At 38.8% G+C, this 15,491-nt stretch overlaps 1 protein-coding gene across 1 annotated transcript in view; it reads left to right on the top strand.

The window, feature by feature from the left end:
• CDH10 (cadherin 10, type 2 (T2-cadherin)) overlaps window positions 1-15,491 on the top strand; it is a 154,359-nt gene that overhangs the window by 100,561 nt on the left and 38,307 nt on the right. The window contains exon 7 of the mRNA XM_006873667.1: window positions 4,241-4,377. Within this exon, the coding sequence (XP_006873729.1) occupies window positions 4,241-4,377 (137 nt within the window). The remainder of the gene's footprint in view (window positions 1-4,240; window positions 4,378-15,491) is intronic.

Genomic DNA, 15,491 nt, shown 5'->3' with positions numbered 1-15,491 from the left:
AAGCACAATAGAATAAAAACTGGATAAGGTTGGTGGTTCAAACCTACCAGCTGCTCTTAGGAGTCCGGATTGACTTGATGGCATTACATTCTTCTATCTTATGGGACAGTGTGAAATTGCTACAGAAGATTCCTATGTCAGTAACCTTTACCAAACCAGAGTGCAAATATTTTTCCCTTGAAATACGACTTTTTGGTTATCAACCCAACACTTAACTCACAGTGCCAGGAGGGCTCATTATGTGGTATATGTTGTTAAGTGCTGTGATTCACTATAGTGACCTATGAATGGCTGGTTTAAATTGTTGACCTTTTGGTTAACAGCCCAGTACTTATCCTGCATCACCACATGTGGTACATAGACATCTAGAAATTACCTAGTCCCATATCTGCTGTGTTTTCCAAAAGCAGGAAGTGTGTTTAATGGACATCCTCTAGGTGAGCAGTCCAGTAATTCAGCCACTCTGAAGTTGTTGTTAAGTGCTGTTGAGTCAGTTTGGACTCAAAGCAACCTTATATAGGGTTTTCAAGGAGCAGCTTGGTGGGTTTGAACCATCAGCCTTGTGGTTAGTGATCCAATGATTATCCTACAGTGACACACCAGGATTCTGTGAAGTTAGAAACAACCACATTACGACAAGGCTTTAATGAGATTACATTATGATTTTGGAAACAACCTTAGCTACTGTCATTAAAGATTGGAAGATTTTTTTAGGAAGTGGGGGTTACGGGGAGTTAAAGGAAAAATTTCAAAACAAACACACACAAAAAAAAGATTAGTATTGTTTTTTCTCATGACAGTCTAAAAACTAATGACATGTAATAAACAAAACTGTGAAAGACTCCAAATTTTCATAGGCATTTGCTCCATTATATTTAAAGAAGCAAACAATATATATGCTGATGCATGCTGTTGTGTAGATTCCTACTCATAGCTGCTGTATATACTGTTTTGAGACTATAATCTCCAGAGGAGAGTAAAGCCTCAGCCACACTGTGGGGTAAAGATGAGACTTTCTGCTTTTGTAAAGATTTACAATCTCAGAAACCCTATACAGGATTGAAATGAGTAGGAATGTTACATATATATAATATATATTATATATATGGGACTCCTGGTGTGGTATTTTAGCATCAGTCCTGGACTGAGAACCACAAGGTCAGTAGACCAAACCCACCAGCGGTTCCTCAGAAACCCTATACAGGGTCTCTATGAGTCCGAACCAACTGGGCAGAACTTAACAACAATAACATATGTAAATGTATATGTATACATATATACATATACATACATGTTGTTGTTAAATGCCGTCAACTTGGTTCTGATCCATAGCAATCCTGTATAGAATTTCTAAGGAGTGGCTGGTAAGCTTGAACCACCAACCTTGAAGTGCAAACTGACTTTGCAGTCCAGCGCATATATGCATATATATGACTACAAGGTTGGTTTGAACAACAAGGTCAGTGGCTCAAACTCACTAGCCACTCCTCAGAAACCCTATGTAAGGTTGCTATGAGTCAGAACAAACTCAAGCAGGACTAAAACCACAACAAATATCCAGCATTTAGCTCACAATGACTGGGTACTTTAATCTGTTAATCAGCTCTGTGTTCTGGTTTTGGTCCATTTCCTGAATAGTTAGCAGGCTGGTTTGCTTCCTTATTAACTAGGTGAACCACTCAGGTATGAGTTTAAATGGCTGTTTAATTTATCTGTTGCTTCTTAAATGTACATCTAAACATATTGCTACTTCGTGTCCTTGGAAGTCCTGGTGTGGCACTGTGATTTAATGCAGTGGCAAGGTCTGTTTGAACACAAAGTCAGTGGTTCAAGCTCATCAGCTGCTCCTCAGAAAAAACTATGCAGGGTGGCTGTGATTCAGAATCGACCCAACAACAGAGAAGAACAGTAAGCGTGTCCTTGAGTTTATTTTGACACAGAGACCCAGGGTAGACTGTTGTGGTTGTTGTGGTGGTGGTTAAGTTCTGTGGAGTCAGTTCAGACTCATAGCAATGCTGTATAAGGTTTCAGAGTTGCACTAGTTCTGAACTGTCATCCTTGCAGTTCAAACCAACCTTGTGGTCCAGTGCTTATTGTACAGCACCACACCAGGACACCAACAAAGTGGATTCAAACCATCACCTTTTGGTTAATAGTAGAATACTTAGCCATTGTGCTTTCAAGACATAGCCCCTTCACCACATATATAAATACATTATTACATACAGAGAGAGACAGACAGACAGACAGACAGACAGACAGAGAAAGAGCCCTGGTTGGCATCCATAGGACAAGCATTTAGCCTCAAAGTCTGAACTGCAAAGTTGGTGGTTCAAATTCAACTTGGAATCCCTATCCAAGGTCACTATGAGTCAGAACCCACTCAACGGCACTTAACAACAACAAGAACAACAACTGGGACTACTGGTATGGCACTGTGGATCAGCACCAAATGGTGAACCACAAGGTCGGAGGTTCAAACACATCACCTACTCCTCAAAAACCCTATATAGGGCCACCATGACAGGAACTTACTGAAAGGCACTAAAACAACAACATGTTGTTGTTGTTAAGTGCCATTGAGTCGGTTCTGACCCCATAGTGACCCTGAACAGGGTTTCCGAGGCTGTAAATCTTTACGGGAGCAGAACGCCTCATCTTTCTCCAGCGGAGCAGCTGGTAGTTTCGAACTGCTGACCTTGTGGTTTGCAGCCCGATTCATAACCACTACGCTACCAGAGCTCACAACAACATAGAAAACCAATAATTTTATGTGCAATGGGGTTCTGCTTCTTCTTCAAGTGAAATCATGTTTTATATCAATTAAAATTATAATCTCCTTTATATTATTGTATATATTGTTCTGCTATTTTCATACACAGAATCACAAAAAATGTACATGTTAATCTCTAGAGAGTTCCCATCTGTAAGCATGACTTCCCGGTAAACCCACATTCCTTAATTCATCTATCCTCATCTAAATTGCTTGGATGTTTTTCCTCTTCTTCTTTTAAGTAAGCAAAATACACTTTTAATTTTTCCCGTGGTGCTTACCTATTATTCCCTTGGCAAACTGCTAACTGACTTTGTTGTTGTTGTTATTAAGTGCTCTTGAGTGAATTCTGACTCATAGCGACCCTGGATAAGTTTCCAAGGAACAGGTGGTAAATACGAACTTCCAACTTTGTGGTTCAAACTGACTTTTGGGTACACAGTGATTTATCCCACAGCATCGAACCAGGACACCTAACTGACTTCAGCTGGTTACAATTTATGTTCCTGATTTTAAAAAGATCCTTGTTTTTGTTTTTAATGAAATGGAGTACGTTTGAAAAAGAATTTAATAAAGTTTAATTTCAGAATCCTTGTGCGGCACTGTGGGTTAATGCACAGGATTACAAAGTTGGTTTGAACCACAAGGCTGGTGGTTCAAGCTCACCAGCTGCTCCTTGGAAACCCTATACAGGGTTGCTATGAGTTGGAACCGCCTCGATAGCTCTTAACAACATTGGCTTCATTGGAGCTCTGGCAGCATAGTGATTACTAGTTGGGCTGCTAACCTCAAGGTGATTCAAACCCACCAACTGCTCCTAGGAAACCCTATTCAGGGCTGCTATGAGTCAGAACCAATTGATGTCACTTAACAACAATATGACTATTTTTAAAATGTATAAAAATTCATACCACAAACAGTTCTAAGTGAATTTAATAAACATCAGTTAAAACATGCATTTTATAATATTAAGCATGGCTTGAAAACTGAAGTGATATAGGTATCATCTGCTTTTGAGAAGACTGAAGTTGTATCAAACTTTCATTCACAGAAAAGACCAGGTTCTAGAAATGATCTATTGCAGTAGACCCTTGTAGCAATTTCATCAAGAATCCTACTAAGGAATTAAAATCAGTTAGTAAAGGAATTACTTGTAATGCAAACTATTTTGTGAAAATGAAAGTAAGTCAGTCAATTAAATTAAAACCACAACAGACAATGGTTTAAGTAGCACAAACATTCAGAAATGTATCAATTGAATGCAGAATATGAAGTGCAGCATATATTTGGGAAAGTGTGTGTGTGAGAGAGAGAGAGAGAGAGAAATTGAATGCAAACTGTTTACATTCTAATACTATGTTCTTTCCTGAAATTATTAGTGATATGTTTATTTTTTACATTTTCTTATTATCTCCGGCAAACAATAAATAAATCTGTCCTCTTTTGTTTTTTGCCCTCTATACTTAGATTTTCATTGGATCGCCATACTGACCTTGACAGGATCTTTAACATACATTCTGGAAATGGATCCCTTTATACATCAAAGCCACTGGATCGTGAACTCTCTCAATGGCACAATCTCACAGTTATTGCAGCTGAAATTAGTAAGAACATTTTTATGTGTGTAACATGTTAATATATATGTTATTAAGTTCCACCCAGTGGTTCTGACCCATAGAAACCCTGTATAGGGGTTCTGAGGAGCAGCTGGTGAGTTTGAACCACTGACCTTTCAATTCAAATGGACTTTTCAGTCCAGTGCATTAACCCACATCTCCACATCAGGACTCCATTAATCCCAGGGGTGTATGTTGGCTCTATCATTCTTAGGCTTTGAAATGAGTGTCTCTAAGAAATTTTTCTTTTTGTATTTCCCCCTTTTGATCATGCTCCACTAGGTGATGCTATCACTCATGATGCGGTAGCTTTTCTTCTATAAGGATTTTGTCCATTTTCTTGAAAAAAATGGTGGTGGTGGTGGTGTGCTGTGAAGTCAATTCCAACTCATTGCCACCCTGTACAGAGTTTCTGCGGTTGAAATCTTTACTGGAGCACAAACCCTCATCTTTCTTTCAAGAAAAGCTATTAGATTCAAACTTGGAACTGTAAGACCAGCTCTTAACCCCCAATGCTACTTGAGCTCCTTGTTGATAGTGCTGTTAAGTCAGTTTGGAATCATATCAACACTATGTAGGGTTTCCAAGGAGCACCTGGTGGGTTTGAACTGCTGATCTTGTGGTTCACAGCCCAGTGCTTATTCGTGAAGTGCCACATCAGGAGTCCTGAGGAGAATTAGTTAATATAAATTAATTTCTTCACCTTGCTGTGCTAATAACTATCATTTCAGGGTGAGTAGATTTAATGGTGGGAAATCTTAATGTGTAAGGCTACATTAGAGAAGCATTTCTCAATCTGGACAGAATAACATGAAATGTCAAGTGGTTTTGGAATACAGAATTTTATGGGTGAAATGCATTTAAATAATGTAAAACAGCATTGCATAATTACAATAATAGAACCAATGAGAAATATAAAGATTAATTAATAAAATAGCATTTTCCACTATCTATCCCCAGATGAAAACCAGTTACAGGTTTCCCCCACTATCCAAAGTACAGCATTTTCATGAAATCTTTCAAGAGCCAAAATAATGTAAAAAGAAAAAAATAATTACCATTAATTTATTTGAGAAGGATTATTAGCATTCTCAAACCCAAAATATAATCTACTTAAAGGTAAATCATATCAAAATTTATATCAAAACTAAAATGATATTTTTTTATATATCCAGTTCCAAGCTGTGGTGGCTTGGTGCTGAGATACTAAATATAGTTACCTGAGAAAGAGCTTGGCAGCAGCACTCATGCTAACTCAGGGGCCTGCTGCCTCTTTAATGGCTCCCAACGAAATAAGCTCTGGTAGCGTGAGTCAGGCTGCCAACCTCAAGGTCAGCAGTTCGAAACTACCCGCGGTTCCGAGGGAGAAAGATGAGGCGTTCTACTCCCATAAAGATTTACAGCCTCGGAAATCCTGTGCAGGATTCGGAATCGACTCCACGGTACTTAACAACAACAATGAAATAAGCTCTGGTAGCGTATGGTTACGAATTGGGCTGATAATCTCAGGGCCAGCAGTTCGATCCTACCATCTGTTCCGCAGGAGAAAGATGAGGCTTTCTGCTCCTGTAAAGATTCACAGTCTCAGAAACCCTGTACAGGGTCATTATGTGTCGGAACCGACTCCATGGCACATAATCACCACCGCAAAATAAATGTGTAATGTTACTTTTGCTTTTCAACGTTTTTCATAAATGCAAAAATCATGTTTGGATTGCTTTCACTTAGCAAAAATAGGTGCTAATGCAGGTCTTTTGTAAAAGCAAAGTGGTATAAAGCAAACTTTAGAATACAGTGGGGGTGTATCTATTCATAATATAAATTAAAGAAGGGATAAGATCTGTACTGCAAGATACTACTCATTGCATTTAATTAACATAGAATGTCATACTAGCACTATTTTCAGAAATATATATTGATGTATTAGAGTTATGGTGTCAGAGGAGAATATTAAAAGTACCATGGACTACTAAAAGAACAAACAAATCTGTGTTGGAAGAAATACAGCCCAAGTGCTCCTTGGAAGCTGGACATCGTCTCTCATACTTTGGACATATTATCAGGAGGGACCAGTCAATGGAGAAAGATATCGTGTTTGGTAAAGTGAAGAAGAGGAAGACCCCAAATGAGATGGATTGGCACCGTGATAACAGCAATGGATTCAGGAGTAGCAACAATTGCGAGGTTGGCCTAGGACTGGACAATGTTTTGTTCTGTTGTGTATAGGGTCACTATGAGTTGGTGCTGATTTGATGGTGCTTCTTTGGGCTGCACTGGGATGTGAAAGACCTTTCATTCTGTTTTTACTGTCCACATCTCTACCATATCAGCAGTGACCTTATGAAGCCCAATGGCACTGTCATTTATGTAAGACCGTAAGTACTTAGTTAATATTTCTATATATGCCATGTGTTTTCAAGTCCTATATGAGGTCTGAATTATACCACTGAACAGTCAAATCAATAAAACGCCAATTGTGACCATGAAACTCTTAATCTGAATGCTTTGGCTAGTGAGGATGTTCCTTTGAAATATGTCCTAGCATTTAGCTAAGGTCCATTGTGTATCCTTCAGCACATCCTGGTGGAAACCAAAACAAAGGTTGGATACACTAACTAAAAGATATGCTTATAAGCTGCTTCATGGGTACCTGAGCATATTAGTTCGTCAGTAATGAACCAATAGGAAGTTTGTACAGTTATATCAGCTTGAGGACTAAAGTGCGCCTGACCCAAGTCATGGTATTTTCAATAACCTCATATGCATGAGAAAACTGGACAGTGAATAAGGAAGACCATAGAATAATTGATGCTTTTGAGTTATGGTGTTGGTTATGGTGTTGGAGGAGAATATTGAAAGTGCCATGGGCTGCCAAAAGAACCAATAGATCCATTTTGGAAGAAGTGCAGCCAGAGTGCTCCTTGGAGGCCAAGATGGCCAAACTTCTTCTCTAATACCTTGGACATATTGTCAGGAGGGACCAGTTGTTGGAGAAAGATACCATGTTTGGTAAAGTGGAGGGTCAGAGAAAAAGAGGAAGACCCCCAACGAGATGGATTAGTCAAGTGGCCGCATTGATGGACTAAAGTATGGCAACAGTAGTGAGGTTGGCCCAGGATCAGGTAGTGCATAAAGTCACTTTCATTCTGCTGTGCACAAAGTCGCTATGAGTCAGTACTCACTCAATGGCACCTAACAACAACAACAACAAAGTTTTAAGTGGGGAACATTCAGATGTAAGAAACCATTCTGAGGGTTTGGTGAGGGTGGTTGTTTGTGATTATGTGCCATAGAGTCGGTTCCAACTCATAGCAACTGGTTGTAAATCTTTACGGGAGCAGAAAGCCTCATCTTTCTCCAGTGGAACAGCTGGTAGTTTCGAACTGCTGACCTTGAGGTTTACAGCTATGCATAGATTGTTTCAAGCAAAAGAAAACAACCTGACTTAGCTCTCCACCATATGAATTTGCCCCATAGTTGTTGACATCAGCTTGCTGTACAAAGAATACTATTTGTGGGCTTACAATCTCCTTTAGTGATCTCTTTCTGGACAATTTTATTACTAAAATGCAGGTTGTGCTAAGACTAAAGGTAAAGTTATGGCTTCAGTGTTTTTAGGTCTGAAAAGAAGTCATTTATCAATGGAAAAATCTAGTAATCATGATTTCCTGTAGTAATGAAATTTTAGCCATTATTCTTGTATCTGTAGATCAAGAATAAACTAATCAGATTCTTGTAGTGGAGATATCTACCAGGAAAGACCTGTATATGGTTTCCGAGGAGCAGCTAGTGAGCTTGAAGTGGGATGGACATTGCAAATCCAACAATCAAACCTATTAAAATGTTGAGCATAAATATCTTGAAAATGTAGAATTGAATTAGTAAAGACATGATAGTAACAAAGGCAAAAAGGACAGAAAAATTTTAAAAGTGCATTTTCAGGCCTATTCCACCATCTTAAGTCAGATATTTGCTTTAGGTGTTGTCTGCTTTTGGCCACATTTAAATGTCACTTTCAATTCTATTGTAGGCTGCTAATCAAAAGTGGAGTCTTAGCTTATTTTGACTGTGACAAACGAATCCAGTGGTTTATATCTTCTAATTGGACTGCATGTAGATTAATGAGGAGGACTGCATATAGTTCTTTCCAATGAGATGTAATTAAGTCTCTTATCTCATATTTTTTTCCAGTATATACATTCTCCTGGGGAAATGTTAGGCAGACTTCAAGAGTCTAGTTTCTGTTTACCCAAACTTTCTCTAAACTGTGGAAGATATCCTATAGAATATTTTATTAAAAACATTTCAGTAATTTGGGTACTAAACTCATTGTCATCAAGTTGTTTCCTACTCATTGTTGTTGTTTTTAAGTGCTGTTGAGTCGGTTCCGACCCATAGTGATCCTGTAGATGGTTTCCGAGGAGCAGCTAGTGAGCTTGAACCACCAAACTTACATTTCAAATGGCTTTGCAGTCTGGCTCATTAACGCACAGTGCTACACCAGGATTCCTACTCACACTAGTCCCTATATAAGGTTTCTGAGACAGTAAATCAATATGAGAGAAGAAAATCTCATATTTCTCCTGTGAAGTGGCTAGTGGGTTTAAACTACCAACCTTGTGGCTAGCAATTCATCACCTAACCCACAGTGCCACCATAGCACCTAAATTTAGGTAATGTTGCTGCTAAGTGTCATTGAGTCTATTCTAATTCATAGTGATCCTTATAGGGTTACCAAGGAGTGACTGGTGGGTTTGAACTAATGAACTTGTGGGTTAGCAGTCCTGTACTTATCCTTCAGCTAATAGCAAATAAGGAAGGATCATGAGTCTCCCATTAATTATTTCATAGGGTATATAGTTTTGAGATCCAAATTCATATGTTACACTGTGGATTAATGTGCCAGACTGCAAAACCATTTGAACTGCAGGGTCGGTGGTTCAAGCTTATCCGCAGCTCCTCAGAAACCCTATGCAGGGTCGCTTTGGGTCAGAACTGACTCGACAGCACTAAATAACAACAACTTCTGAAGATTCCAGATGGTGGTGTAGGATAAGTACTGACCTACTAACCCCAGTTCTGTAGTTCAAACTCACCAGCTGCTCCATGGTAGATATATGAAGCTATGTGTTCCCTTAAAGATTTAGAGTCTCAGAAACATGCTATAAGGTCACTCTGAGTTGGCATTTACTCAGTGGCAGTGAGTAGTATGATGGGTAGTTCCTCTACTAGCGAGAGGACTAAAGACAGTAGGGACAATGTTGCATCTGGTGAATGGGAAAAACACATTACATAGTTCACAAGTGGCTTCATCTGTATTATGAGTTTCCTGATTTCTACAAAAATTGTTGTGCTCCCTAGGTGGATATTAGGTTTTCATGAAAGTATGTTGTCATAAAGACTGCAGTAACATGATGTAGGGAAAGACTTCTATCCAATCTGAAAACTCTACAAATCATCGATAATACAAATTTATGACCATTTGAGGTGGAACATGAAAACAATGTAACTGAATAAAATCAAGCATAGGTACTCCTTTCTGCCAGTGGACAGTGTGGAGGAAGTGTCATTAGTGTTTGTTTGTTTTCTCACTTCTGTCATATCTAAGTCAGAGTCTCCTAAAAAGCCTGAACAGCTGCAGAAACACTTCATCAGAGGGTTGAGCTTCGAATCAACAGATGAGAGTCCGAGAAGCCATTCTGAGCACAGGAGGATGCTCATGGACTGTGTGGTGATGAGAGATCCAAACACCAAGTGCTCCAGGGCTTTGAGTTTGTCACTTATTCTACTGTGAATGAGGTGGATGCAGCCATGAATGCAAGACCACACAAGGTAGATGGAAGATGGTAGAACCAAAGAGGGCTGTTTCATGAGAAGGCTCTCAAAGACCAGGTGCCCACTTAACTGTGAAAAAGATATTTTTTGGTGGCATTAAAGAACATACTGAAGAACATCACCTAAAAGAGTATTATGACCAGTATGGGAAGATTAAAGTGATTGAAATTATGACAGACAGAGGCACTGGCAAGAAGTGGGGATATGCTTATGTAACCTTTGATGATGATGACTCTGTAGATAAGATTGTTATTCAGAAGTACCATACTGTGAATGGCCAAAACTGTGAAGTAAGGAAAGCCCTACCAAAGCAAGAGATGGCCAGTGCCTCCTCCAGTCAAAGACCTGGAATTAGTTTTGGAAGCTTTGGTGGTGGCCATGGAGGTGGTTTTGGTGAGAATGACAACTTTGGCAGTGGAGGAAACTTCCGGTGGCTTTGGTGACCGCCCTGGTGGTGGTGGATATGAAGGCAGTGGGGATGGTTACAATGGATTTGGAAATGATGGAAGCAATTTTGGAGGTGGCAGAAACTACAATGATTTTGGCAATTACAACAATCAGTCTTCAAATATTGGAACCATGAATGGAGGAAATTTTGGAGGCAGAAGCTCTGGCCCTTATGGTGTTATTGTTATTGTTAAGTGTCATCAAGTCAGTTCCAACCCATAGAGACCCTGTGTAGGATTTCCGAGGAGCAGCTGGTGAGATTGAACCATCGACCTTGCAGTTCAAAGAGCTTTGCTGTCTGGCACATTAACCCACAGCGCCACAGTGGTAGAAGTCAATATTTTGTGAAACCATGAAACCAAGGTGGCTATGGCGGTTCAAGCAGCATCAGTAGCTATGGGAGTGGCAGAAGGTTTTAATGATGCCAGGAAACAAAACTTACAGAAGAGGAGAACCAGAGAAGTGACAGGGAAGCTGCAGGTTACAACAGATTTGTGAACTCAGCCAAGCACAGGGTTGGCAGAGCCTAGCTGCTACAAAGAATACATGTCTTAGGCAATACTCATGTGTATGGACAAAAAACCCTCAAGGACTGTATTTATGACAAGTTGTATAACAGGTTATTTTAGTTTCTGTTCTGTGGCAAGTGTAAAGCAGTACAACAAGGGTTTTAATGTAGATTTTTTCCCCCCACACCCATCGTGTTGATTGCTAAATGTAATAGTCTGATCACGATGCTGAATAAATGTCTTTTTATTTAAATGTGTTGTTAAAAAAAAAAAATCAAGCATAATTTCAGAAGAAACTGAGTGTCTAAAATGTCTGATACTAAAAGCTCCATTTTTATGGCATTTTTTGTTATGTTGTTGTTATGTGCCATGGAGTCGGAACCGAATGGCATTTTTGGAAGATGTTAAAACCCCCCTGTTTCCATAACATGCCACGATCATGTACAACTAAAAAAACAATATCTGCTATCCATACAATAAATTGACAAACTAGCATGAAGTAACTTAATAAGCTCTTGTGAGATCAACTAATTGAGTTTGTTGGGTTGAAATGGGTCTAGTAAGAACTTGACTTCAGTGTCAAGCATTTCCAGCATGATTGTGAGGATGAACAGGATTAAGTTTGACGAACAAACAAAATCAGGATTTGTTCAAAAGGTCTTTTTAAAGACTTCCCAATGTTGGAAGTTCTTCATTCAAGTCTGGATAACAGCATGTAGGGTGCTGTTGTTGTTATGTGCTGCTGAGTCAGTTCTGACTCATAGCAACCCTGTATAGAGTTTCCAAGCGGCAGCTGGTGGCTTGGAACCATCAACCATGTGGTTAGCAGTTCTGTGGTGATTCTACAGTGCCACATATTGTTTTCATGAATTTCAGGGAGAAGAGGAGCTGGAGTTTAAACATGAAAAGTAGTCTAATATTACATACAACTTCTTTGGAGCTGAGGATACTGTCAGAAAGATGTTATGTCAAGGCAGAATTAAGTAAAGTAGGCACAGTACAGACATCTAAAATTATTTCCCAAACTGTATCTGCTATGGATTCCACTAGTTTGGCATTAAAAAAGAGTTCCCTGACAAGGGAATACAAGGTATTCTTTGTTATCCTACATGTTTTTGAGCTAGTTCACCTTAACTGTTTTCAGATACTTTATGCAGAAATCAGGAAAAATCTATATGGTATTGGTGTGGCACTGTATGATCAGCACTGGACTGAGAACTCAAGGTCACCAACAGCTGCATGGAAACCCTCTACAGGGTTGTTATCAGTCAGAAAGGGCTAAATGACACTTAACAACAACAACAATTAAAAAATTAGAAAATTATGATGTGGGAGAAAAATATTAAAAGTACCATGAACTTCCAGAAGTATAAGTAAATCTGTCTTGGAAGCAGTGAAGTCAGAATGCTCTAGGGAAGTGATTGAAATTAAGCATAAGTCTGGTGAGACTCCATCTTTTATACTATGGATATACTAGAAGCATAGTGGTTACAAATTAGGCTGCAAACTGCAAGGTCAGTAGTTCGAAACTACCAGCTGCTCCATGGGAGAAAGATGAGTCTTTCTACTCCTGTAAAGATTTACAGCCTCAGAAACCCTGTTCAGAGTCGCTATGGGTCAGAACCAACTCTATAACACTTAACAACAACAACAACATGTTATCAGGATGGACCAGTCCTTAGAAAAGGATCTCATCCTTGGCAAACCAGATGGTAAAGGAAAAGTCGGATAAACTGACACAGTAACAGCCTCAATGGGCTCTAACATAACTGTGAGAATGGCACAATTCAACAAGAATTATATTCTTCAGAAAATTTCTAGGAGTACTCATGACATTTAGGAAAATATTTCAAAATGCCATCTAATTCTTAGCATGTCCATGGAGTGAAATTGATACAAGGGAAATCCACAGAATCATTGCTGAGAAGAATTTTTAGGGCATTTCAGGGAAGGGTTTATTTGACTAGAGAGATGTGTTTGACCGATCATGTTTTTCAGGGGAAAAGGAGACTTCAGATAAAACCCTTTTCAAGGAATATGATGGCAAAAAAGAATACAAAAATTTAGCAGTCCTCAGGGCAATGTAAATGTTATCTGAAATTTGTCATTGTAATTCATTATTCTGATTTATGAGTATAAAAACGTCCTGCAGTGAAGGAATGTTGCTCTATTCACGTTTCTTGCCCTTGTTGTTAAGTGTCTGTATGTCAGTTACAACCAACAACAACCATGAATAGTGTTTCTAAGGAGTGGTTAATGGATTTGAACTGCTGATCTTGTAGTTAGTAGTTAACTGCATATCCTGCAGCACACACACTCTTAAGAAATGCCTCATATTTCTTAAAGGCCTTAATATACCAATCAAAATCGACATGCCACTGGGACAGTTTTACTCCAGGAATCTAGGTTTTCTAACTTACTGTGCAGAAAGATTCACTTAGAGAAATCAAAAGAGCTTCCAAGTGGCCACTGATTTTCCAAACTATCTTGTGAGAGACTGTGCCAGACAGACAAGATCATGCAAGATTGAGAACCATAATGGTTACTCATGTAATGAACAACAGTCCCAGAAGATGGCTCCAAGTATCATTTAGGCATGGCATTCCCTGTTTTAGAATGTCAGAAACAACAAAACAAATTTCTAATTGAATGAATCACAACAAATTCATAATAAAACTCATAGGTAGATCAATGCAAGGAATCAGAGCACTGATTAAATTATTTTTGTTTTGTTTTACATTTAAAAATGCTACTCTTGAGCCTGTTACTGCTGCGACTATGCCAATCCATCTCTCTGGGGTCTCCTTCCTCTGTCCCTCTGCCCCCCTGCCACATTACCAAGCATGGTATCCTTCTCTAGGGTCTGATCCCTCCTGACATAATATGTCTAAAATACGAAAGAGGAAATCTGGTGATCCTGACTTCTAAGAAGCATTCTGGCTGTACTTCTTCAAACACAGATTTACTTGCTCTTCTGGCTATCTGTGGTACTTTTACTATTGCTCTCAAATACTATAACTAAATACAACAATTCTTCTATAGTCTTCTTTACTCATTGTCCAACATTCACATGCATATGAGGCTATTAAAAATATTAGGATTTGGGTCAGGCACACCTTAATCATCAAGTTGTGATCTTTGCTCTTGAACACTATAAAGAATCTTGTGCAACAGGTTTGTCTAATGCAATAAATACATTGCTTTATATCTTGACTGCAGCTTTCCTCAGTGCTGATTGTGAATCCAAACAAATTAAATCTTTGACAACTTCAATCTTTTCTCTAATTATCATGAGGTTATTTATTGGTCCAATATTGAGGGGTTTTGTGTTCTTTATATTGAGATGCAGTGTATACTAAAGGCTGTAGTGTTTGATCTTCATCTGAACGCATTTTAAGTCCTCCTCACTTACAGAAAGCAAGGATGTATGTTATCTGCATATCTTAGGTTGTTAATGAACATTCCTCCAATCCTGATGCCACACTCTTCTTCATATAATCCACCTTCTTGGATTATTTCCTTAGCATACAGCTTGAATAAGTACTGTGAAAGGATACAACCCTGGTGCATACCTTTACTGATTTTAACTCACTTTTCTGTTCAAATTAATACCTCTTGGGCTATGTATAAACTCCTCATGAGCATGATTGGTGGTAGCTATGTGCCATGGAGCCAGTTCTGACTCACAGCAACCCTGTATAGAGTTTCTGAGGCTATAAATCTTTTTGGGACCAGAAAAAACTCATCTTTCTCTTGTGGAACTGCTGGTAGTTTGGAAATGGTGACTTTAAGAGTAGCAGCCTGACTCGTAACCACTACACTACCCTAGCTCTTTATGAGCACGATTAAGTGTTCTGAAATACTCATTATTGGCAAGGTTATCCATAGTTTGTCACGATCCACACAATCAAAAGCCTTTGCATAATCAATAAAGCACAAGTAAACATCTCCCTTGTATTCTCTGTTTTCTGGTACTTTACTGAGGAATAATACAGCTGGGGCAAAGTAATTCTAAGTAAAAATACGAAGTGTCACGTAGACTGTACAGTTAAGTCTCTCTCATTACAAATAATTTTCTTCATTGATAGAGGACAAAGAAAAGTAGAAGGCTAATGATTGATTCTAGATAGACACATGAAGTCATTTTAAATGTACATGTAGGCACTTGGCTAGGAAGGATTTAGGTAGCGGTGCTATCCAGTAAGGTTTTTTTTTTTTATTAAATGTTTTTATTTTGGATTGAGTAAAAGTTTACAGGGCACATCATCAGCTTCACATTCAACCATTCATATAGCTTGTTTCATTACATTG

The sequence above is a fragment of the Chrysochloris asiatica genome, unplaced genomic scaffold, assembly GCF_000296735.1.
Source record: "Chrysochloris asiatica unplaced genomic scaffold, ChrAsi1.0 scaffold00248, whole genome shotgun sequence".
Lineage (NCBI taxonomy): Eukaryota > Metazoa > Chordata > Mammalia > Afrosoricida > Chrysochloridae > Chrysochloris > Chrysochloris asiatica.
The sequence above is the reverse complement of the archived record's forward strand: the minus strand, read 5'-3'. Positions and strand labels throughout refer to the sequence as shown.